The 27,197-nt window shown below is 40.9% G+C and overlaps 1 protein-coding gene across 1 annotated transcript; it reads left to right on the top strand.

Annotated features, from left to right (window-relative positions):
- The first annotated feature begins 11,372 nt into the window (after window positions 1-11,372).
- Window positions 11,373-24,594, top strand: YIPF5 (Yip1 domain family member 5). Its single transcript, XM_018567343.1, has 6 exons — window positions 11,373-11,459; window positions 12,686-12,802; window positions 16,339-16,508; window positions 19,125-19,270; window positions 20,703-20,884; window positions 24,212-24,594. Exons 2-6 carry the CDS (start codon window positions 12,696-12,698, stop codon window positions 24,372-24,374), a joined length of 768 nt encoding a protein of 255 aa, XP_018422845.1. The 5' UTR covers window positions 11,373-11,459; window positions 12,686-12,695; the 3' UTR covers window positions 24,375-24,594.
- The last annotated feature ends 2,603 nt before the right edge of the window (window positions 24,595-27,197 follow it).

The following is a 27,197-nucleotide window of genomic DNA, read 5'->3' as shown; positions in this document are numbered from 1 at the left end:
ATATTCAGACTGGTCAAAGTTATCATCATGTCTGTAGTGGAGCCAGAATTTAATACAGCTGAAAGGCAAATAGAGTTTTAGGTTGAAAGCAATTGCTTACCACAGAAGTTTCAAATACTCTACTGTAGACATTTTTATGACATATTAATGAAGGAGATGTGCAAGAGATACGAATGAAAACCTATAAAAAATGTGGCTTAAGGAAATGAACATAACAGAACAGTGTCTGGCATGCTCAGAGTTAGCAAATTGCACAAAATGGAATGTCCTTAGAATGGGATCTCTGTACAGGAGCAACAGCAAAAATTATACGGTGAATACATGGTCTTGCTGTCCAACTAAATCTGAGTTCACAGGGCATGGTAGCAAAAGTGGTTTCGTAAGTAGCTCTGTTCAGCTTTTAGATTTTATCTAGGTTAAGATGATGAGCCATCTGGGGAAGCCAAGAAAATCAATGGACCTAAGACACTTGGCATACACCAGAAATTACATGCAACATTTGAGTAGAGTCGACCTGTATGAAGCAAACTTTTTTGCAGAAAACTGGCATATGCTTAGCTATTCTGCCATAAACACTTTTCTGCTCCCAATATGAGGACGCACTTGCTGGAGAAAACAGACACTCAACTGTCTCATAATTAGTGCTGAATGTGTCTCAGACCTTTGCAAATCTTTCTTAAGTTTGTTGCCCAAGATTCCAGATGCAGCGTTTGCAAATACACAGGAAGATAGCTGCATATACTTTCCTAAATGAGAGGCAGCCTAATTTGGGTATAAATGGGTTTGATTATTATGTACCCCCAGTGTCACCATTCTTTCAGAAGAAAATACATTTGGTGGAAAACCCACTAACCCTGGCCACAGGTTTTCTGTCTACAAAAGTTGCAAGTTGTGGTAAAATACTTCCTGTATATAATAAATTCAGCATAAGTTAACTGTGCTAATATGAGGATTTAAAGTAACACTAAACTCAGGAGTTGAATCTTTAAAATTGCATTCAAGTACCGTAACTATTAACAAAACTACCTTATTTGTGCATCACTCAGCTATAGACCCGCAAATAGAGTAACCGACAGTTAGTTTTTAAGTTTTAATGCAACCAAAGGTACTGCGCGAAACGACCTTCAGGAATATTAATAACGGCTAGGATCAGATTGATACCACCTCAGTGTGAGGCAATCATACGGAGATCCACATAAATATCAGAAACATGTGTCTGAATGTGTAAACTAATGGTGTTGCCAAAATGTGTCAAAAGTATCGTGAATAAGTGTCACATATACACCTTATTCAAAGGAAATTCACAAAAAATCCAAAAAACATGTGTCATAAGTGTACATTATAAATAAAAATACCACAGTATAAAAAAGTCTGTGTTGTTTCCATTAGAAACATGAACTCAAAGTTTTTAGAAACATAAACTCAAAGTTTTTTAAAAACTCCAATCTTCAAGGCAAAAAACAATAATAAAATCAGGTGAATTGTTCAATTCTGTGAAGTGTCCAACGAAAATCCAATAAAGATAAAGCAGGGAAATCCCCTCTGGGGAATGCACTCACCAGATCCCTGATGATAGAAAGCCGTTTATCTTATCAGATGGAGAACGGAGATGTGTGTCCTCTTCTCCCGCTTGGTAGAGCTTCAGGGTACAAAACCCGCTTGTTCCTCAGAGATGTAGAGACCGAGATCTTGTCTGCATGGTGGCAGCCATCCAGACAAGGATTTATCCCTTAGTTTTTAAGTTTTGTCTTTAAGAGTTTGTGGTTAAAAGTATAATTTTTGTTTGCAGTAGACACAAAGCTATCTAGTGGAACAAAGTCCCCACAAGATCACAAGAAAAGGTGTTATTTACAGATTGGGTATTAGATGTTATCTTGCATTAACGTAATCATTAAGTGCATTAACCAATAAAGTTGTTGAGATGAGTCAGTACATATGAACAACACAATGGTTTATTGATTAGTAGAAATGAGCTTAGCTTCGGACCAAACCAGAGCTCTGCCTAACCCAGGGACATGGGGCCACCCTCCAAATCAATCACTAGACAGAGCATTCCCCACCCCACAGCTGCACATAAACAAAGGGACAGAGTGCTTGTGCTGAAATCACAGACCTTATACGGCCTCATGGTCATATTAGGTCAATGTCAGTGATCAAATATAACCATATGGCCAAATAAGCTGAATGATGCGAAAGCATCTCGCCCCTTTTCTTACATGCAGCTGCGGATGGATATTACCCCAACTGCAGTTGATTGGGTGGCAGTAGGAGCTTCTTTCTGGAATCCGGGGAGCATAGGTTGGGACCAAACCAGGTCCGAGCCTGAGCGAATCCCTACTAGTTAGCACTGTTGAATTCTGGTTTGAGATTTATATGTCTTATTATGACCAAGATATCATAAATGAAGGTTAATGGGATTTCCTAGAATATTGTGTTTCTTCTCATACTCAAAATGCATAGTCTATGGTTGACACCTGCCTATGCTGGCCCTTAATTGGGTGTTTACGAATTAAATAAGGCATTAGATTTGCCGGGACTGCTGTCAATTTTCACTGTAGTGTCCTATGTAATTTGCCAGCAATGTATTAATAAATGAGCATTTTATGAAACATAAATACAGTAAACTCCCCATTATCCGACATTCAAGCAACGAGGAAAAAAAAAATCGAGGACATAATATGTCCTCAATTTGTTTGCCAGTTGCTTGATAGACGTGCGCACTCAAGCTAGGCTCACACCTGGGCGACTCCTGACCGCACGGCAATCGTGCACAAAAGCGTGTGGATTGCCGCGTGGTCACGGAGTCACCCACCGGAGGCCGATCGTGCTGTGGGTGCCATTATTTTTCCTTCTACCCGTGCAATTGAACACTATTGCAGCTAAAAAAGCCGCGCATCGTGTCGCAAAAATAGGTACATGATTGCCGCGCGGATGTCACCCTATTGAAATCACTAGCACACAAACGGGCGTCCCGGGTGTCGATGAGATGTGAACCTAGCTTTAAAAAAAATTGCATTTATTTATTTACATCTAAATTTCTTGCTGTAGCGGACCGCTAGATTCCGCAGCTGGCAGGTGAATGTAAACAATGGGCAGTGGGAGTGTGCAATGGCCAGCGTACTATTGGCTATGGCAATTTGAAAGAGTCAATAGCAAAATCTAGCCAGCAGATGAATGGTGCGGGGGGTTTTTGCTTGAGAGTTAATAGTAACTCTCAAGAAACCAGAAACTACAGTTATCCGGCATCTACCAAACCCCAAGGGTACCGGATAACTGGGAGTTTACTGTAGTGATTTTGCAATAAATTTGTTCTTAAATTCAAATATGCAAAATCAGTGTTCCATGCGCCTTATGTTTATACTTTACTCGATGTGTTACTCCAAGCAGTAGTGCCTGTTCTGTGTTTACCTCTTATCACAGCAGTAGTTTTGAGATGACAAATTGACATCTTCATCAATGTAGAAGTGGATTGTTGTACTGTGCTACCTTTGGGTTTCCTGGTGGATTGTAGAAATAAACATGCATTATTTTTCCCAATTCTTTCATAGAAAACTAATCTCTCAATTTAGCTCGGCAAGAAACATTCACTGAAAAAAAGAGACACAAGTACAGCAAAAAGAGACAGCTGGTGGGGTTTTCATTAGCAAACAAAGTACGATCATCATGGTTGCCAAGGAGATGGGGAAAAAATACCAGAAGAAACAGTTTCTTGATAACAGCAATCATCCTTACCATGTATTGAGATGAATAGCATAAAATCCTTGCTAGTGTCGCAATAAATCTTTTCATACAAGTTGCACAGCCTTTTCTACAGGGAGTTGATGTAATGAAACATAGTAAATAAGTGATTCCTTTGATATAAACTAGAACTGGCAAAAGCTGCAACGTGCAATGAAGCATTCTTTGCTTCGGGGTGTTCCGACCAATAGACAGTGCATAGCAATTTACTTCTGAAAATTAATATAAGGGAAACAATTTTAGGAAAACGCTCATACAAAAAAAGGGTTTATGGATAAAAGAAATAATCTAGTAATAAATAAATAAATAATTTGAAAGTGCGTCCATATAGACAGTTGGTTTGCTAAATGATAGAAGAGCATGTACCAGAATTGGCTATTTTTATACTGACAAATATCCAGTGATGTAACTTATCTCCTCCCACCTGCATCCTACTTAGTAGTCACAAGTAGTAGGGACAGGCAGCTTCAAAGTGCACTACCGTCTTCACTGCTACACTGTTATATGACCTATCTATGAAAGTTGAGCAAGGAGTACACAAAAAGCTCCAAGACATCCGAAGCAATGAGGCTGCAAGACATTTAGACAGCATGTGTTTTCCTATCAGAAGGGTCATGGTGTGATCTGGATCACACTGTGCAGCCATTGCATTGGAGGCTGAAGACCTGGCTATGCTTTATGGCAGGGGTGTTTGAATTACAAGGCATAGTTAAGGCTACTGCAAATATTTTGGAAAATATCAATGTATACATATTACAACAATGTAGTTAGTGGTTTTCATGGCATCCAGCTTTAAAGCCCAGTTCTGGGTGAGCATAGAAATAATATCAGCATCAACACAATAAACACTACAGTAAGACCTCCACATATCCAGGGCATGGTGGGTCTAGGTTTTATGGAAGGCCTTCGACAATTGATATCAAATTTAAAGGCCAATTCACAGTCATCTTTATCAACTCCAGCCCAAGTTTGGACAGGGTCTTTCAGTATGTGTGTATAGAGAGGTTGCCATGTGCAAATGTGGCACCAGTGGTGGCTTCACAGTAGTCAGTAGTGGGGGAAAACCAGGCCAGGTTCACTCCTCCCAATGAAGCCATGGAAAAGTATTCAGAAAAACTGGAACCAATTTCAGACTTCCCTAGAGGACACTCACATTTATGTTATGAGAGTCCTTTAGGTGCCCATCTTAAACAGGAGGTAAAAGAAAGAAAAAAAAATCGGGGAAAAAGGAATATATTGACATTTTCATGTTGCTTCCACTAAACTCAAGAGTTACATTTTCAAATGTATTCAAGTACCTTAACTTGTGAAAACTGTAGTTGATTTGTATATCACTCGGCTGTAGATCCTAGAATGACCTCTGAATTGGTGCTGACAATGTCCTTCCTTCCAGAGGGTGGCTACTTTTGCTCTCTATGGGCTCTGTATGTGTTGTAATGTAGCCACCGCTCCAAGCTCACTACTGTGATGGACTATAACTTCAATACAAAATAGTAAACTAAACATGATATTGTAGTCAATCACAGGAGCAAGCTTGGAGAAGTGTCTACTTTACAACACACAGGGAACATGGGGAACAAAAGTAATCACCCTCCAGAAGGAAGGACAGTGTCAGCACCAATTCAGAGATGAATTGAGGATTCACTGGCGTCAGGCCGTCGCCATTTTGGGTAGCATTAGTGGAGAAAAACATTCCAAAAATTGTTCAGCTTAATTCTGTTACCTTGATGTGATCTGGGTGGCACATGGGGGGAATTTATCAAAACTGGAGCAGACAAAATCTGAAGCAACCAATTAGCATCTCTCTTCAGTTGGCTCAGGTAAGATTTGAAAATGAGAAAGATAAGCTGATTGGTTGCAGTGCAAATCTGCTCCAGATTTTGTCTGCTCCAGTTTTGATAAATTCCCCCCATAGAGTTTACGGGGGACTGTTTGGCTCAGATATGATGAGCAATTCATTTGATTCTTGCAAGTGCCGGGGGCTTCAGGACAGGTAAAAAAAGGACTTTACTGGGCATTTAAGAATACCCGGTATAAGTGGGTCTCAGCATGTAGATTCAGCCATGAATACTCCTATTGTGGAGGTACCCATCCCATTTCATACTGCTTTAAAAGGACTTAACACGGACATAAACATTGCGGTAGAGTTCCGGAAAAGGGGATGAGTCCTGTGAACATAAGGGTGGTTAATAAGATACGACCAAAACGTTGGATGCATTGTTGCTTTCAGAAAGTTTTAGATATGGTTTTGTGATCCCGTGTACTTCTTTACCTAGAGTCGAAATTCATGACAACCTGAAATCAGCGAGGACACATCCAGCAGTTGTAAAGAAAAAAAATGGAACAGCGTTAATAGTACTTAATACTTAATAAGATACTTAATTGAATACTTAATACTGAAAATGCATAAATATGAGCAGAGGGAATAAAAAGAAATCTATTCTCCATCTACCACTGAATAGATAGCCATTAGGATCCTCCTTAGTGAATCCAATGCAGGAACAGCCATCACCTTGCTGCCTATTACCAAGGGAGGTTTGTGAAAAAACATGGCTAAACACAGCAAAATACGTTGCTCCAAGCGGTTCCAACCTCCAGCAGAGTGTGACCATGTGGTAACAGGCTTCCTTAAGTCTGGCACCACAAGGAGTACATTCACTTCATTGTCAGAAATGACAAGAGTTTTGCCACGAGCAAGACTAGCACATGTGAGGAAAGTGCCAGAGCCTGGCTCCAAAAGTTGAAGCAGCTTGAGTCACCCCCCCAACATCCCCAGGGGTAAGGTCTGGCTTTCCAGCCGTCCCAAGAAAGGAAGCTACCAGGAGAAGCCCCAACTGTCTCCCAGGGAACTCCCTCCCATCTAGCTGCAGGGGAACATGTACATTTACCACAGCTGGTGCTGGAAATGCCCGCAGTGGCAGGCTTGGAGGTATCCTTAGAGGTGGTGGCCATCCTGGGAGCACAAACTGAGATCCAAAGGGTGAGGCCGTGTGTCTCCGTTGTATAAGAATTTATTTGTGTCCCATTGCACTGCCAGACTGACATAAATATAATGGAAGGTGAATGACATGCAAATGGCGCCTCATAAATCCAAATGTAAAAGAAGTGGTGACCCACACACCTCGGTCCAATGTATCGAATTCATCCTTTTATCCGTTGTATAAGAAGGTGTAGGGGAAGAAGTGACAAAACACCTGAACAATCTGATTGGATGCAGGCATTGTTCAGGTATTTTGAGAGCCAGCTGGGCCGACTAGCAATATACTGAAGCTTGGCCCAGTGGGAGATTCCTCCTTTACATCGTGCGATGGTTGTAAGGTAATTAAAAGCTCGTATGATCTGCCCATCTTGGACAGGCAGATCGTACTTGCGATCATCGCAAGTCCGCCCCGCTGAGGGGAGGGCTTCCGATGACTGCAATGCTGAGCTTGCGCGCACTTAAAAATAAGACACTGTCTTATTTTCGGGGAAACACGGTAACATGTCAGGAAAAAAAAATCAAAAACAGAAATCACTGAGTTGGAAAAAGGATCATGCCCTGTGTCAGTATTTTGATGAACAACCTTTTGCTTTAATTACAGCCTTTAGTCTGTTGGGATATGTCTCTACTAACTTTTCACATCTAGACTTTGCAATATTTGCCCACTCTTCTTTTCAGAACTGCTCAAGTTCAGTTAAATTTGATGGTGACCGTTTGTGGACTGCAGTCTTCAAGTAATTCCACAGATTTTCAATGGGGTTTAAGTCTGGGCTATGACTAGGCCATGCAAGGACATTCACCTTCTTCTCGTTCAACCACTGTGTGGTCATTTTTGCTGTGTGTGCTTTGGGTCACTGTCATGTTGGAAGGTAAATCTTCTTCCCATTGACAACTTTCTGGCAGAGGGCAGCAGATTGTCCTTGAGAATTTGACGGTATTTTGCCCCATCCATTTTTCCTTCTATCCTGATAAGTGCTCCAGTCCCTGTTGCAAAGAAACACCCCCATAACAGGATATTAACACCTTCATGATTTACTGTAGGAACGGTTTCATTTAGATGGTGAGCTGTATTGGATATCTGTCATACATATTGTTTGGTGCTGAGGCCAAACAATTCAATTTTAGTTTCATCTGACCATAACACCTTTTTCCATGTGGCCTCAGAATCTTCAAGGTGCGTTTTGGCACAGCTCAGTCTTGACTGCATGTGGCCTTTCTTGAAGAGAGGCTTTTTTTCTTGCAACCCTCCCATACAAGCCACATTTGTGGAGAATTTGTGATATTGTTGTCACATGCACACAATAACCACTCTTTGTCATAAATTCCTGCGACTGCTTCAGAGTTGCTGTAGGCCTCTTAGTAGCCTCCCTGGCCAGTTTCCTTCTGGCTCTTTCATCCAGTTTGGAGCGACGTCCTGATCCAGGGAGGGTCTGTATTGGAGCTAATACCTTCCACTTCTTAATGAGCAACTATAGTGTGCTTCAAGGTATTGATAAACCCTTTGCCACCCTTTGCTTCAGTTGCACTACCAGGGACTGAAATGCTTCAGGAAAGCTCTTTTCATGCTAAACTAATCAAAATGACCCCCACAGCTGATCACAGTTAAAAGTGAAATGGCTTTGTGTGCCATTGAGAAGGTGATTAGCTACACCTGATTGAGTTTACAAGTCATTTTTAGGACTGTCGCTCTGATAAAGGATCCCTGTGCGGACCCGAAACGTTAGGACCGTATGACAGTATGTGACATTGGGTATTGAATAAACATATCAATACTCTAAAACCCTTCAAGTGTGTGCCGGTGAATTACTTTTATTTGCTATTAGTGTTTTGCACGGCGCCATCCGTGTGGTCACCTGGGCACCACATGTACGTTGTGGTTTTGAGACCTTCGCAGTAAGAATGGGAATTGTATTTTATTTTTAGGAGGGTGTGATCCTTTTTCTAACTCATTGATTCTGTTTTTTTGTTTTTTCTGACATGTTGGTGTTGTTTTTCACTTGGATGTTATAAGTTGCACTAAGTAAATACAGCTGGATAAAACAAAAACTGTGTCTGTCTTCATTTCAGGCTGGAAAGCAACAAATTGTGATTATTTTAAAGGGGGGTGATTCTTTTCTGTACCCACTGTACTTTTGTTAAATCTAAAGAAGATTGTACAGAGATGTGACAATCAAATTGTGTAGTGTATGGCCAGATTTACATTCATTCAGTGGGAATAAGCTGTGCGCGTCCATACGCCATGCACAAAAGAGCACGATTTCACTAAACCATGCAAAAAGCACATGTTCCATTGGCAGTGCCATTATAGATAAAGACACCCAAAAGATGTGCGCTCAAAGTATGTAGAGCTGCAACCAACTAATGGGTTAGCCACTTAAAGACCAGAGTGTTACACCCCCTTCCTGTACAGGCCATTTTTCAGTGTTCAGCGCTGCGATACTTTGACTGACATTTTATCCCGTCATGCAACGCTGTACTGAAATTAATTGTATACCATTCTTTGGGGACAGATAGAGCTTTCTTTTGGTGGTATTTAATCACCACTGGGGTTTTTATTTTTAACTATACAACAAAAAAGTACCGTAAATTTTTTTTAAAAACCTGTTTCTCTATGAAATGTTACGAAACATTTATTATCACCCCAATTTTTTGGTAAAATATAAAAGGTGGGGTCACGTCTGGTAATTAGACACCAAACATGTCAAAATTGTGCGCGCCAACGAAATCGCAGAAAACGATCACACCCAAAATTGGCCATAGGCGACGCTTTGAAAGCTTTTACCGCTCATCAGTTTAGCGTTATTAGTAATTAATGGCCCTAAAATGATTGCTCTCATTCCGGCGCTCGCGGCGATATGTAACATGTGCGGCACAGTAGGCGGAATCGTAGTTTTTACACGTTGGCGCACCCAACGCATGTTTGCGTGTGTATATGGGGGGGCAGGTGACTTTAAAAAAAATGTTGTGTTATTTTACTACTTTTTTTTTATTTGTGACTTTTTTTTTTACACTTAACTTTATGGCCATCACATGGGGGGCTAAGAAATCTCCTATGTTATAGCCAATTCACATAACAGGTCCTCTTTATGGAGACATCAGGGGTCTCTAAGCCCCTAATGTCATCTAGGGACCCCCAGAGAAGCTGATGGAGAGATCTGCTTCAGCAGTGTCTCATTGGCATCTGTAATCGGAGAGTGACACTTAAATGCAGGAAGTGATGTAATATACATCACTTCCTGCATTTGGGGAGCGGAGAGGAGATCAAAGGGAGATTGTGTATTGATCTCTACTTAGAGTCGCCGTGCCAGTCCCAGCCACACCGGATCTCGGGACCGACAGCCGTGGCGACAGAGACGGCCCTCCTAGAAGGCTCCCGCCATGGACGGGATGTGGTTAATCAATTATGAGAATAATTGTCAACTATTCTCATTATCGATTAATTGGTTGGATCCCCGAGCTCTCTCCTCCACGCTGGGAGGAGGGCACAGCAAGCATCGGACGGGTGCAATAGCCAGCCTGCTATTGCAACTTGAAATAGCACCAGCCCACTGCCCACTGTACATAGAGCAGCCCATTTAAACAAATAAGCTGCTCTATGTGCATGCATGACAAACACGCCATTACGCACATTCATGCGTGTAGCATGTATGAATGTGGGCTAAGGCCTTATTCACACTTCTTGCTTATGTTTTTGTTCTCTATAGGCAGAGAGAAATCTATCAGGCTAGATGCTGTGCTTATGCTTGTAGATGCTTTGAATTAAGCGTGTTTACACACAAATGCATTTAGGTGCATCCAGTACATCAAATCACGTTTACAATACATGTTTAGAAGTTTTAAAAAAAATGGATTCCTGGACCCACAGCTAAGATGACTGCAGATAAAAGCATCTAAACACAAAATGTAAATAGATCCAGTGGAGATTGTTAGAATATATATTATATATTTTGAGAAGAAATATATATATATATATATATATAGATATATAGTGCAATATAAATGAGTAAGCCGTTTTATTCCAGTAGAAAAAAAAAAAAATATATATATATATATATAAAAACCAAAGCTGTTTTTCTGGTATAAATGGTAACTCTGCTTCAACTCTTCCACCTTAGAACACACAGCAAGCCGTCTTTGAGAACAGGTACATGAGTACATAGCTCTCACCCAGACCTCTACTAACTATGGAAAACGCACAACCCCCCCTATACATCTCCTACAGCTCAGTGCTCCCAAAGCCAAGCACATTAATGGGGTCCCAGCACAGTGCAAACATTATCATTGTCCAAAATGTAAACATCTACCCTTCAGAATCCGAGTAACACGTGCAACAAACAACAACCCGCTTTACACAGAAACAGCCCTTATCCCCGCCTGCACTAACTATGGAAAACGCACAACCCCCCTATACATCTCCTACAGCTCAGTGCTCCCAAAGCCAAGCACATTAATGGGGTCCCAGCACAGTGCAAACATTATCATTGTCCAAAATGTAAACATCTACCCTTCAGAATCCGAGTAACACGTGCAACAAACAACAACCCGCTTTACACGGAAACAGCCCTTATCCCCGCCTGCATGGGCAGGGTTACGCGAACCCGCACCGGGATCGATGATTGGCGGAAAGGGACCATTCCGCTGCGCATGCGTGTCGCAGTGTGTACTACGATCCGGAAGTGATCTGTGCAAGGTTTGGGTTTGACACGTAGCTACGGAAGTGTGCTGGACTGATAGCGGTTCGGTAAGTTGGTGTGTCTGCGTTGGAGGAAAGTAACAGTTGCTGTGCTGGAGGTCTGTTTTGTCCGTTAGGTCTTCGTTTAATTTCCTGTAATGGCAGAGTTGCTTTTGTTAGTAGGACATCTGTAATCACTTCCCCATCACTTGTGGCCACGTTAATGGTAAACTGCAAAATCAGAAGTGACCCTCTTTCCGGATCTTTATTTTAGCCTATGTAGGAACAAAGGTATCATTTGCAGTTTTACTCATGTGGAAAGCTTTCTATTAGCAGAAACAGCTTGCAGAGTGCTGCTGGTTGCCACCATCTTGGATGTGAGACAAAGCTGTCACCCCCTTTCTCCAGTCATAGTGCTGGTTGTCAGGCTGCTGGCTGTGTGCACCCATTATTGCTGCTCTCTGGGAGATATGAGAGAATTGTGCTCAACTCTCCAATTTAAAGCTGAAGGAATTAAAACTATCAGCATTCTGCTTTATTTTTATGTATATTAGGTGAGCTTGTTTACTTGTAATCATCCACGTGTCGCACCCAGAGGGCCACTGGGAAAGCTGAGATACATTGGAGCTGCCTGTTCTAAATACAGTCAGACCTGTCTTGTGATGGGTGCTGCTGGAGGGACCTGCGAGGAGAAGTCCTGGAGGGTACTTTCATATTTTTTCAATAAATACAAGATGCTCTCTGACTGGAGAGGATGGGTGGATGATGTCACAATTCCCACACCATTCAATCAGAGAATGTCTTGTATTCATTGAAATAAAGACAATCTCTGAATGGCAAAGGTACCAAGCGAGCGACTCCCTAAGTTCAGTATACAGATGCAAGCTCACTCCAGCAGCAGCTGGAAGTGATCAGGTGATACTGTCACTTTGCTCTGCATGGGTGATTTAGGCCTCATGCACTCAGCGATTGAAGCTGTGGATTCTTGTGGCAGGAATCCCAGGTGTGTCCGTACAGATGCGGCCACCTATTCTTCTGGGATGCAATTTCTCTACGTCCAACGACAAGCAACTCTCTCAATCCCTAATCATTCCATGGCTGATTACATGCATACAGATGAGGTCGCTGTCATTCGCTTGAACAGGCATAGCAGCTAGATTTGTATGTGCACACCTGGGATTTCTGCCGCAAGGAACCACAGGAATCACCAACCGCAGCTTTATCGATGTGTGCATGAGGCCTTTAGGTGCTTAATACTGTTAGATTTCTGTTTAATCTGTTTTATCTTTTTTTAGAGCTCCAACCATGTCTAACTTTGATAACTTCAATCAAGATTTCTACCAAACCAGCTATAGCATTGATGACCAGTCTCAGGGATACAATTACAATCCTAGCGCAGGACAATATAACAAGTGAGGCTTTTATTTTGCTGTGTTTTATTTTGTATTGTTTGTGTTCTAAAGGAAAACTACATTTTTACTAAGTATTGAAGTAACATGTATAGAGCTGCAACAATTATTCGATTAAGTAAATTAAAATCGACGATGGAAAACGTTGTCAACGTTTTCCATCATCGATTCGTCGGCTAAAATGCAAATTTCCCGCTCACGCCTCGCCCATGTTGGTTAAGCCGCTCGCGCCACGCCCACGGGATGCCGCTTACGCCACGCCCACCGCACACGCTGAGGACATGCGTCTGGCCCTCTCCTCCCGGTGAGCTTCCTGACTCGCCGCTGCCCGCCGACAACCAACAACGCCGCTGCCCGCCGACACTCGCAATGCAGAATACCACTGACCAGTTATAGAGGAACACCAAATCCCAGCAATAATACATTAAACACCCTGTATAATGTATTATTGCTGGGATTTGTTGTTCCTCTATAGCTGCTAATGTTCTACAGTGTGGTGCTGTATTATACATTGGTATTCTGTAGAGCTGCAACAATTATTAGATTAAGTCGATTAAAATCGATGATGAAAAACGTTGTCAGCGTTTTCCATTGTAGATTCGTCGGCTAAAATTACAATTTCCCGCTTGCCGCTCACGCCCGCCTGTTTGCGGCTCCATACACGAGTTACGCTACGCCCGCCACGGACACCACGCCCACGCTGCGTGCCCACCGCACAAGCCCAACACACGCCCGCTGAGCCTTCCGCCGCCGCTGCAGCGACTTACAACGGTTCAGAAACGGCACAATGGAGAATACCACCAGCTATAGAGGACTACATATCTCAGCAATAATACATTATATACAACGCAATGCAGAATACCAGCAGTTACAGGGGAGTACAAATCCCAGCAATAGTACATTATAGTATAATGTACTATTGCTACATTCCTCTATAGCTGCTGGTATTCTGCACTGCGCCGCTATATAATGTACTATATTGCACACCACACTTTTTTTTTTTACTTCCACCGCGCCAAGCTTGCTCCCGTGAGCTTTTTTTATTTTTATCCGATTAACAGATTAATCGAACTGAATAATCGGCTAACTAATCGATTATGAAAATAATTGTTAGCTGCAGCCCTAAACATGTAATTACCCCACAAGACATGATGCATGTCAAGTAAACTAAACACAAGAACAACAATGGAATCTGATGCAGCTTACTAGACCTTACATGTAGTGGATGCAATAGAATTCTTTTTTTTTTGTTTGTTTTTCAGGCTTTTAGCTTTACTCTTCCCTTGTTATCCTACCAGTAACACTTCTGTCCTAGGGTGACAAAAGTCATTCTACTGCAGCGGTCCCCAACCTTTTTGGCACCAGGGATCGGTTTTGTCGAAGAAATGTTTTCCACAGACTGGGGTGGGGGAGTGGGGATGGAGGTTTGGTGCATTGCACATGTGAGGGGAAGCAGGTCCATAACATTCACAGCCAAGGCAAAAATTAACACACGGACATATGTGCGGTGCAGCGACTGGCTTTACAGGCTCTCGTGTGTTAATTTCTGCCTTGGCTGTGAATGTTGTGGACCCACTTTCCCTCACATGCGCAGTTGCCAGTGACATTTCTGGACCTGCTGATCTGCAGCTGTGAGCTTGCGTATTCAGCCAACACCCCCAGGAGTGACGCACCAGTCCGTTTTATAACAGACCCAGGATTCTACCAGAAATCGGAAGGAACCAATGAGAGTTCTGGGGCGTCATGGATGACAAAAAAAAAGTCTATAGACACGGCGCTTTAAAGTAAACTTGTTCTGGGGAAGCACAGAGACTGCCGTTGCTGACCTCTCTACCTGAAAATGACCGTTACCTGGCTGTCATGGGCATTTGCTGGCTTCACTACTGATCCTCAGGTTAAAGTGTATGTAAAGCGATAAGTTGTTTTTCTTTTTTTTTTTTTTTTCTCAATTCTGGATGAAGTGTGGAAGAGTTGGATCCTCGGTCAGGTTTTCGTCTGTGACCTCGCTGGGGAGATTCACCCTCTCTTTGTTCTGGTGGCCCTTATCAGAGAGAAAGTGATGGGAAATCCAAGTTATTACAGAAGTAGAAGAGAAATCTATTAATGGGGAAACCTGGTGATAGCAGTTTACATCTTTAGAGAGACCTCCTGTTGTGTCCCTGGGACAGAAAGTGAAGAGAAATCTGTAACAAGACACAGACGACTGGACATAAAAAATAAATAGTTCCTGTCACCACCATCTGCTATCACATAGGGGGCTTGTAAGCCCCCCTATGTGATAGCAATCAAAGTAAAACAAAATAACAGTTTTTGAAATTAAATAAAATACATCTAAAAATATTTTTTTTAAAACTTTGGTATCGCCGCGCACGCCAGAGTGAGAGCAATAATTATAGGGACAATATTTTTGGGTATCTCTGAATTGATGACCTGTGGGGGGCTTTTAAAGCGACTTCCATGGACTTTTTGGGGTACTGAGGTTTGTCGCCGTTTCACGGACGCCCACAATTTGTAACCTGGGTATGTTGGGTATCTCTCGATCCCTTACAGTCCGGCTTTCGCCCCCTACACTCCACTGAAACCGCCCTCCTAAAACTCACTAATGACTTAATAACAGCTAAACACAATGGCCACTATTCCTTACTCTTGCTATTAGACCTTTCTGCTGCTTTTGACACCGTGGACCACCTGCTCCTCTTCAAAAAACTCTACTCACTTGGCCTACAAGATTTTGGGGCATTTAAGTACATTTTCACTAAATTTTGGGGTTTGATAAGGAGTTGCGCTAATATCCTGCAACATAAAAATTTGCAACTGCCACCATTGCATTCTATAGGGTATTGGCTTTCAGAAAATATATAATGTTTGGGGGTTTTAAATAATTTTCAGGCCTAAAATGTGGAATATAACATGGGTGCAAAAAATGAAGGGAAAAAAGGCCTCAGTCATGAAGAGGTTAAATATGTGCCAAAGTGTTTGGGCCAAGTTGTCATTGTCTTTTTTAAGTTTATAGATTTCAAACATTTTATTTTCTTTCAGTAGCTATACAAAATGTATTTTGCAAATACATATTTAATACATGACAAATCATTATAGAGCACTGTGGGTTAACTAAAGTGAGGTCATAGTAAAACAATCTGCCTTTTGGCTTACGTTGAGTGAAACGTCAGATAAAGTCACTCGATAAGGTTGCATTTCTCTGACAACAAAGGAGATGGAGGAAATCATGAAAATGTCCTACATTTCAACTGGATTGAACTCTACATATTATGCAAAATGTTATATTTACAAGACTACATGTCAGTCTATGATTGGCTTGCACTTTCCGTGTAGTCACTTGGCACAAACAATTTAGTTAATCGCCAGGGTTCAAACTGAATAGAATAGAGCTGGAGTCTTCCTGTCTGCTGCCACTGCTGTATGTTTGATTGGGACTTTAATGGTCCACACTTATTTTAATAAACTTTTTCTGTAGACAACATTGGAGATATAGATCTTATATAGCATAATGTTTGTTTGGATTTTATTTCTGTATACAGACAACATCATTATGACTATGGTCAACAAGGTGGTTTCATGCCTCCAGACATGATGAATCAACAGCAGCCTTACACAGGACAGATCTATCAGCCAGCACAAACCTACACTCCTACTTCCACAGAATCTGTGTATGGAAGTTCTTTTGATGACGAACCACCTTTACTAGAAGGTAAAATCTTTGGTTATTACATACTGTATATTGCTGCATTATGGCTACACAGAAAACATACATACATACATACATACATACATACATACATACATACATGTAAACCTTTACTTAAAAAACATAATATGCTCTTGTTCCGTATCGGGCTTAGAATGGATTCCAAATGCCCCAAATGTGGTTTTCATCGTGGCTCCCTGATTCACCTGCTATGGAGATGCCCTAAGCTGGTTCGGTATTGGGATCAGATTGTGGATACCCTTAATCTTGTATTTACATCCTCAGTGACAAACTCCTCATTAACGTGTATTCTGGGCATTGTGGACTCTGACAATGTTGCACATCACACCACTATAGCATTTAAACGTGCCTTATTTACCACAACCAGGTTGGTGGTCCGTAAGTGGATCTCCCCCTCCCTACCTACTTTGAACTCATGGCTAGTAGAACTGGATAGGCTGGTTGCGTACCAGAGGGTTACTTTTCAACAGAGGGGTACCTTGCCTCAGTTCCACTCTCTGGGACAGCTGGCTGACGTACCGTGGTCAGGACATCTCTGACTAGTCAGCTCGCACGCATACTCACTGTGGATACCGGTGGCTAGACCTGGTTTCTCCTATACGTAGTCACTTCCTTAAAGAGGAAGGTGTTGGCTCACTGCACAGTGTTCCGTATGTACTATTTTTCACAATGTGCTTGTTATAGTCTATGTTTAACTTACTCTCTCACCAGTGGACAGCCTATTTTTGTCAAATTTTGATATCTGCATGACACTATGCTTCCCTCCCCTTCTTTTTTTATTTGTCTGTTAGTTTGATCTTTTTTTTTTTTTCTATTTGTCTAATGTACCTGAAAATGTGCAAAATCAATAAAAACTATCTGATTTAAAAAAAAAAAAAACCATAATATGCAGCATTGACAAATCTGTAGTGTAATCCATTTATACAATACAATCTAATTCTGTCATTGCATATTTAGAGAGACTGTGAGACGTTCTGCTTGTTTTGTTACCTTCCACGCACATACAGGCTTCTTTTATCATTTCCATTTAGCTTTCTGATAAAACTCCTGGGTGCCAAACATATTGAGTTTGTTAATAAGGTGTCTGAGGAAGTAATTTACTCTAAAGGGTTTTATTCTACATATACAAGTTATTGCGTCACTAATTCGTGGTTTAAATTTAAAGTGACATTAAAGTCCCATTTTTTTCTCATATATCTACTGCTAGTAAGCAGTAGATATATGTAAAAACATTTTAAAAAAATACAAAAAGTTACCAACTAGATAAGAACTTACCACGGTCTCGCCGCTCGCTCCCGGCTGCAGATCTGTAGCTTCTCGAGCGGCCGTGCAGGAGGATGTGTGCGGGCATGCGCAGTGGAGATCATTGGCGGGGAGAGGAGGAGAGACACGCTGCAAGTCCATGCACGCAGCCGTGAGCGTGCACGCCGGACAGACACCGTGGTATAGGAAGAGACAGCAGTCTGCGCTGGATCAGGGACGGGCACCAGCTCCGGAGGGATTGGATGAAGAGGCATCGTCAGGGGGCTGGATCATCCGATATCTCAGGACCTAGTTTGAATCTATCTAGTGGTGTACTATCCCCTTTGTTTGCATTTGTTTGCACAATTATCATTGTTGCACATTGGACTTTGTTTTTATCACTTTGTTCTCATCTTTTCATGTTTTGATATGCTCTATTGTATATATTTTTTAAAGCATATACTTCTATATCTTATTGTTCTATCACATATTTTCCTGAATTGTATATATTTATTCAGTTCGGCACATGATTTTGTTATACATGTTTTAGATATTTTTTTTTTTATTTATCTTGAGTGCCTAGTAGCTCTTATTTACAATTATTTCCTGGCGTTGATCACATATTGTTTATATAAATCACTAAATATAGTTGGCTATAATGGAGATAAATCAGCACCGAGTGTTACTGTTCTATAGACAATGATATGTACGGAGGACCCATTCACACTAAAGCTTTCCGTTGCGGTGTATTAATGCGCATGCATTATAGCACGCGTTGACATGGATTGCGTTAAGGCAGTGCATTCAGTATGAATGAGCTGGCAAGGCACCACATTGGATTAAAAAACTTAAATAACTTTTTTTTTCTTTTTCAAATGCAGCAAACTGCAATGCACAAGTGTTGTGGTGCACTTCGGTGCGCACTGGGGTGTCATTCACAACACATGGCACCACTCAGAGCAGGTGCATTGCCATGTGCTGTGGTACTGCATGTTAATTTGTGTGTTTTAGTGCATGTTGCCACAATGCACAAGTGTGATTGGGTCCTGATGGTTATGAATTTCTGATACAAAGATAGGATTATATCCTTTTCATTTATGGCCATGCTCAGTATCATGGTTAATGGTTGCCAAAGTCTATGGATGTGTTTAGGTAGCATTTCATATAATTTCTAGCTGTTATGAGTTATGTTGGCTATAGCTAGCAGCAGGTTTTTGCAGTTATTGTTTACAACTAGATAACATTGGCAACAGGGACGGATTGGTCTACATTGGAAGTTCATTTAAAAAGTAATCTTTAAAAAAAAAAAAAACTTTTATTGTATTGCTTACTCAACTGTTTGTATTTATTCCGCAGAGCTTGGAATCAACTTTGATCACATATGGCAGAAAACCCTAACCGTGCTCCACCCTTTAAAAGTAGCAGATGGCAGCATCATGAATGAGACAGACTTGGCAGGTCCAATGGTTTTCTGCCTTGCTTTTGGAGCTACACTACTGCTGGTATGCCTATTGTCTTTTTAACCTTCTAATTGTATTGTATATCAAGATATCCTCTTATTTCGTCCATGGGAGTATAAATCTAATGTTGACTTGCAGGTATATTTGGGGAAATAAGTTGTAGACTCGTTGAGTCAGGACTATCACTGGAGTGAACATGTTATATGTATGTACAATGGGAGAGCACTGCAATAAAAACCTGTTAGTAGTGGGGAGTTTATCGAAACGTGTACGTGAAAGGAAGGAATTGATAGGAGTGCCATCAGAGTTGTGCAGTTACCCCCATGTCTTGTACCCCTTTTTCTTTTTAAAATTAGATGGATTCTATTACAGGGATACCCATATATTGATAAATAAATCATAAGACGTCTAGCCCCCCTAGAGACCCCTCAGATTTAGCGAGGAGGTACCAGGTTGAGTATTGAAACGGACATCACGTCCTTCAGTTGAGTAATAGTCAGTTCATGCTTGGGCAAGCTTTCTGATTCCCCTCTCGAGTGCATTCAACTTATGCCTGTATGCAAAAATCTACCATGGTGATGAGATTGAAATGCAAATGATAAATAGTGTTTTGAGCAAGCATGTATTTTACAGTCTGATTTAAGAAAATCTATGTTTATGATTTTAAAAAAAATGGAGGTACTGAAAAAAAATACCTTTTAACAATCTTTAATTGTTACAGCACAAATCTTGTAAACAAGCACACAAATAAAACCACATTTGTATGGTATTAATTTTATACACTATTATGGCAGGAATATGAAAAGTACCAACACAATAAGTAATACTCGATAAATATTATTTGAATAGCATGTTCTAAATGTGCTTTTAAGGCTGGGAGGTATTTTAAATGGTTTAATCGTGTCTTTCTTTACAATATTTGTGCTATAACAATTAAATGTATTTTGCATAGAAAAAAGTAATTTGTGATATATGTACGTATTTTTCAGTATCCCTCAAGCCTTAAAGGAGAACTATGGGGTCAGTGTTTGTTTTTCCCCATAGTTCTCCTTAGGCTTCTCAATGGGGCAAAGGGTCCTGCTATCGCAGGTTGTGTGTCGCTACAGCAGGACCCTTTTTGGAGCGGATTTTGCCGCGATTCCATTCTTTGCAATGCAAGCATTTGCGCGATATCGCGCAAAATGCAAATCGCGCAGTGTGAATGGGGCCTTAGGGTAACGGGAGGACACAAACTAGCGCCCTCCTGTTACCCTAAGCTCAGTATACTGCGAGCTACACAGGTCGGCTAGAACTATGAGGTGAGTGGAAATCACTCATCTCATAGTTCTCCTTTAATTTCTATTTTAGGAAATCTGCACAGATAGTTTGAGTAATGTATACATCAGTATGATATTTCCAAGTATCACCATTCTTTAGGACGCCAGGTAGTGTTATATTGATCTTAATTTACATTCATTTGTTTCTGTTCTGACAGGCGGGAAAGATCCAGTTTGGCTATGTTTATGGAATCAGTGCGATTGGCTGTCTTGGGATGTTTTGCCTTCTTAACTTGATGAGTATGACCGGCGTTTCCTTTGGCTGTGTTTCCAGTGTCCTTGGCTACTGTCTCCTGCCTATGATCATCTTGTCTGGCTTTGCTGTAATCCTTTCTTTGCAGTAAGTAACACACAACCATTCCCTCAACCTTTTTTGGTAAAGATGTTTTCCTCAAATGTTAGCTTCCGTTTTCCAGTGTGCACCTAGAAATTGGATATTAGATTCTAAAATAACACCTAACAAAGTAATAGCCATGACTTTCCATTTCCCTTAAAATCCCTTTACATTTTTTGTAAAAGTGTATTGCTAAAGTGGAAGTAAAGCTTAAAGGAGAACTATGGGGTCAGGGCTTTTCCCCTTAGTTCTCCTAAGGGTCACGGGAGAACACAAACTAGTGTTCTCCCGTGACCCAAAGCTCAGTATACCGCGAGCTACAGCTCACGGTATACTGAGACGCCGGAACGTATCTTGACATTGCTGTCGAGATCCACCCAGCTGCGAGATTTACAGCTGGTTCTGCCTATCCAGAGGCAGGGCCAGCTGTGCCTGCCCCCTTCCCTGTCCGTTTCGCCAGTCAGCGCTAGAGGATCTTTGCGGGGAATCCCTGCAGGGAGCCGTGAGTGACAATCACGGCTCTCTGCAGGGATGGATCGAGAAGTGAGCGAGCGGCGGTATGTGTTTGCTCACTTCCCGATCTACTGAGCCGACCTGTGACAGTTTCATTGTCACAGGTCGGCTCAGATTATGAGGCTGAGTGAAGATCACTCGCCTCATAATTCTCCTTTAAAACAAAACTGGTTGGAGACTGTGTACGTCTTTTCTGCCATAAAAGCTTCTCTCCACCTGTCAGCAATTGCCCTAAGACGGGCATCTGCAGCTCAGCGCACAGACCCGACATGCCGAGATGAAGTAACTCCTGTGCATGCGCATTAGTGTAGCCTGGATAATCAAATGGCCAAACTTGCTAGAAAAGACTGAAGAGAAGACAGAAGCACCGGCAAGGTAAGAGAGCATCGCTGGAGGGGATCACTATGGCAAGCAAGTCTCTCAAAATGTGCTAAAATGCTCCAGAAAGGGATGTTTAAATGCCTTTTTACTTCCGCTTTGAGAAATTACACAAAAGAACACATTGTATAAACTACAAAGTTATTATCAGCTGTAAAAGATGATGCCGAGTGTAATGCAGCTAATTAGACTTAAAGTATATCTAAGCATATCTGCTATATGCTCTATGACAACTCACACATTTGACTTTTTTCTCATTTTCAGTACAATGAATCTCCCCAATGGTGACACAGACAGCAATACAAACCTTAGAGTACAAATGGTCAGCACACCTAAAGTTACAGACATTGTAATTTATTCAGGTCTAAGTTACAATGACAATGTGCAAAAATAAAACTGTTTGTTTTTTTTTACTTTTGTTTCTGCACAATGTAATTGAAACTTAGACTTTGGTTAATTACAAGGTCTATAACTTTTTTTTCAAAATTAACATTTTATTAAAGATTTATACGTCTTTAGATTATATCTAAAGACATAAATCAATAACTAGAATAAAGTATTTACACTTCTGTAAATTTAGGTGTGCTGGCCATTTGTTCATTTGCATTTTCACTGTACCACCATAGGCCAATCACCCTCCTATTGGTGTTAAACCCTTATGGAAATACCCTATGCAGTCTCTAAACACCATTCCATAATCCTAAAAGAATCTGATTTTACAGATTTGCATTTATGCTCCTTCCATACCTGTAGGGCCTTTTGCACAGGGAGTCAGGACCCCAAAAATCCTGCCAGTTTTCAAAGCTCCTTCCTGTTTTCTCTCCACGAAGGACCAGCCATTTGGACAAGTGCCCCTAGAGGTACAGTGTGAGCACCATCCTTCTCCCCGGGCCACTCGCATGTGGACTGCTCATAAACTGGGTATCAGAAAAAGGACAGTGCACACTGCTGTACCGCTACGGGGCACTTGTCTGAACGGCTGGTCCATCGTAGAAAGAAGACTGGATAGAGCTTTGAAAGCTGGCAGGATTTTTGGGGCAGGCTTCACTTTTTTCGCAAATGGCCAGGCATGGAAAGAGCATAAATGCAAATTGTAAAATCTAATGAATTTAGGTTTATAAAATGGTGTTTAGGGAATAGGATATTTTTCTATAAAAGTGAACTAGGAGATAGCTGAGAAGATGTACTGTAACTAATAACAGTTTACTACATACAGTATTACTATTGCATTTCCCTTGCAAATGATAGGCAGTAATTTAAGGAAATGTCAGGCATCAGTTATTCCACTCATGTCTCTTTAGTATAGTGTAGAAAGAGGCTGCGATCATGCAGTTACTGATAATTATTTACATCCTCTGCTCTTTGTTCCATGAAGCCCACAGACGTACTTAAATTTTACTGTAAACTGTACATTTGCAGAAAGAAGTCTTCATCTGGTACAAACAGGAACTCGTCGATGATTGCATGACTGTGGCTTCTAAAATGGGGTCTAAATCTCCTGAGTTCTTGAAGCAAGCTTATCACCACTGATTTTAATGAATGGGGGGGGGGGTATTTCTGTGTATGCAGAGAAAACAGGTCATGTGACACTTTTCTGTCATGGAGTATTCTGTGCAGAATTATTTAAAGAATACTCTGATGGACGCACCATGTCCTGCTTTTTTGACAAGTAGAATTAATGCCCGCTGTGGCGTAAACACTGTGATGCTAAAATCGGGAGGGTAATAGACACGGACTTAGACACTACAACATTACAGGAGGACCTGGATAAAATGGGAGTGGGCAACTATTTGGCAGATGAGGTTTAATGTTGATAAATGTAAAGTAATGCACTTTGGGGTTAATAATAGGCAAGCAGAATACACATTAATGGGAACTCCACTAGGGAAGTCAGAAATGGAAAAAGATTTGGGGGTCATTGTAGACCACAGATTGAATAGTAGCTTGCAATGCCAGGCTGCTGCAAACAAAGCAAGCAGAGGTCTGTCTTGCATTAAAAAGGGAATGTACTGTAGAGACAAATCTATAATTTTGCCACTTTATAGATCACTGGTTCGGCCTCATCTGGAATATGCGGTCCAGTTTTGGTCGACGATTCACAGAAAGCATGTCCTTGAGCTGGAGAGAGTCCAGAGAAGGGCAACTAAACTAATTAAGGGGATGGAGAACCAAAGTTATGAGACAAGGTTACTAATACTATGTAACTATGGCTTCCTGTGGATAGTTGTATCTGCCCATATATTTCTTCTAAGTGAAAGCTATTTAGGTTGTACAAGTCCAAAATAAATGTCCCCGTTTGTGTAACCTGCACTGCATGTACACACTAATGAGCATCTGGAAGTTCAGCATTGGTATTTGTCTTGACGGAACACTATTTATCTGTATACTAGGAACCTTCAATGTGTAAACCTGTCATTAAGACATTTCTTTTTTTTTTCTCAGAGGGTTTGTCGGTGTTCTTCTCACAGCTTTGATCATTGGATGGTGCAGCTTCTCCGCCTCAAAGATTTTCATTTCTGCTTTAGCCATGGAGGGACAGCAATTCCTGGTTGCCTATCCTTGTGCTTTACTTTATGGAGTGTTTGCTCTTATTTCTGTGTTTTGAACTGAATATTCCAGTTGGACTACAATGGGCCAAACAATCCTGAAGACAATTTCTCCTGTTTTTAAGGATTAGTGAACTCCTGTTATATGCACGTGCTGGGGGCAACAATGGAAAAATAAATGACACAAATCCGATTTTCATGTTTTATACAGAACTTTTAAATGCTAAATAGACTCAGAATATCTTTCATTGTACTCAAAGCTTTCCGTTTAGAAATTGAATCTTTCATGTTGTTTACGGGGAAAAGTAATTGAGGATTCTACAATGACATATGCTGAATTCAGCCGCAGTATGACAGTGGAGTAATTGTTTAAGAAGTTGTGCATTTTATAGTGCTAAAAATCAGTGTGAGCGCACGCATCGTCTGTCAAATTATTATTTGTCTATGAAGCAGGTTATTTTCAGTTATAAAAACGACTTATTTAAGTTATGCTACCAGATTTCTTTAAATTAAAAATGTTTTGTTCCACTTCCTGAAAATACATTGTAATGGCTTATATTTCTTTTTACTCTGTCCACTTGTATCATGTCAGATATGATGAACTTTATGGCTTCTTCACATTTTCTTTCCTGTGCCTTGCACAAATTTTTGTTTTTCTTCAGGCTGTCCATGCCTTGGTTAAAGATCCCTTTCATCACCGTTAAAAAGCTAAAAGACCATGCAATTAGAAAGAATTTCCTAGTGCACCACAGCTTGGTTTGCACATGTTGGAATGCCCTCTTCAGGGACCCATGGCAAACACCTCCTCTCTGGTAAACACATTTGCACTTCACAATATAGAATGTAAATATCAGTAAATGCACCCTAACTTTACATGTTTTACATGTTTTAACGTGGTGCATTGCTAACTTAATACACTTATGTACTGGTGGACCTGTATCCAACACAAATCTTATAGTGATTTGTTTTAAACTAGTATAAAAAATGCACAAAAGCCACTAAAATTTCCACATTAAAATAACTAATCCAATCTCCAGTCTGTGGAAACCTTCAGTTTTTTCAGCATTTCTTCATAAAAACTGCACCCCAGCCAAATTTGAGTTGCAATACTTTTTACTCAATACTTTTTAGCTAGGCATTGCACCAATCTAGTAATCTTAAAACCAGGGTGCAACTTAGAACTTGTAGTCAGGGGAGCAAATGCAAGCAACTGACCCTTTCACAAAAGGCCCTATCTACATGCAGGCCTTACCAATGTCAAACATTCCAAAGCTATTAGAAAGTACAAATAACTCTGTTGCTATCATGTAAAAGATACAGATAAATAAAAGGTATATGGTACAGAATGAAGCAGTGTGGTTTATGGAATGTACAGCATCGCATGCAAAATGGGGTGGTATGAAATAGGAAATGTACAGTGCATTCTACAGAATTAATTAGTAATGAACAGGGAATGCTGATATAGGGAATGTACAGCACAGCATATAGAAAGAGAAGGTGTGGAACAGGAAATATACTGCACAATGTGCAAAATGAGGCAGTGTGGGATAATAAATGTAAAACACGTCGTACAGAAACATCTGCGTGGAATAGATAGTGTACTGCACATTGCGCAGACTGAGTTGCTGTGGAATAGAAAATGTAAAGCACTGCGTATAGAATTAGGTGCTGTGGAATAGGGAGTATACCGCACAGCAAACAGAATGGGGCGGTGTGGAATATAAAATGCAAAGCGCAACATACAAAACGGGCATTGTGGAATAGGGCATCTACAGCACTGTATAGAATGAGGTGGTTTGAAATGGGGAACGTAAAGCACAGCTTACAGAATGGGTAAAATGCCAGCCCACTCAGATTCCATGAGAGTATGCAAGGTAAACCTAGCATCACGGGCTGCACTGCATGGTAAAACCACTGTATTTCTGCATGTGCAATTCATTAATTTATCCTAATTCCTCAGTACACATTCACATTTAGTTACATGCCTGTATCTTTTCAAACCAGAAAGAGAAAAATGTTTGCAGATTCTTATTAATTTAATTTGTTTACTTCGAGAAATACTAAAATATTTGGTAAACATAACGAGCAACGAAAAAGGAATTATTCAAGCCCTTCATAATAATTTACTAAAATGCCATTAAAAATATATCCGTGAAATCTGCATACAGCTAAGTCTCGGCATTAACTGACACCCTGTTCTTGGAAGGATTTAGTTACCAATTCCGTGAACGCAGAGTACATTTGATATACAGATGCAAGTTAGAACAAGAAATGCCAAGTGCGGCAGCCTTTCATGGAAGTCCTAGTTTCACTACTGAAAGTGCCTATGTGACATGATTTGGTTCTTCAGTAGCAAAGCTCCAATAGCTCTATGTAGTATTAATTTATCTGGCCCAGATGACTAAGATTAATTTGAATGCAATTGCCCTGGCAGGAGAAAACTGTAGGAATTTGTGACTTTTTGACTGGCTAAAAATTCAGTATGTTAAGCACAGTTGTGCTCTTTACTTTAAAGTGAACCTGTGGGTAAAATAAAATTGCAAAGCTAACGGCAGTAGCATATAACGGAGCATAAAGTAAAATAGCAGTGCTAAAAACAGCAGCAGGTATCTGACAGTATATGCAGTCAGCACATGTTGCCTGCTGCAGAATCTGGATTCACACTGTTCCGGGTGCTTTGCAGGGCATATGGTGATGCACATGCATTGGGATGAATAAGCCGTAGATTTTTCCTTTCCCATTTTCATATAGCAAAATGCATGAGTTTTGCTGCATGAAAACAGAAAAGTGAAAATAGGCCCTTAATCCAACACTGCCAGGGGCCTTCTTGAAGCAAGTTACTCTCAAATGGGCTGTCTGAGTAAGCACAGGCACTGCTTCAA

Source organism: Nanorana parkeri, unplaced genomic scaffold, assembly GCF_000935625.1.
Source record: "Nanorana parkeri isolate BGI_ZX_2015 unplaced genomic scaffold, ASM93562v1 scaffold1032, whole genome shotgun sequence".
In the NCBI taxonomy this organism is placed as follows: Eukaryota; Metazoa; Chordata; class Amphibia; order Anura; family Dicroglossidae; genus Nanorana; species Nanorana parkeri.
Note: the sequence above shows the minus strand (reverse complement) of the source record. Positions and strands in the feature narration are given on the sequence as shown.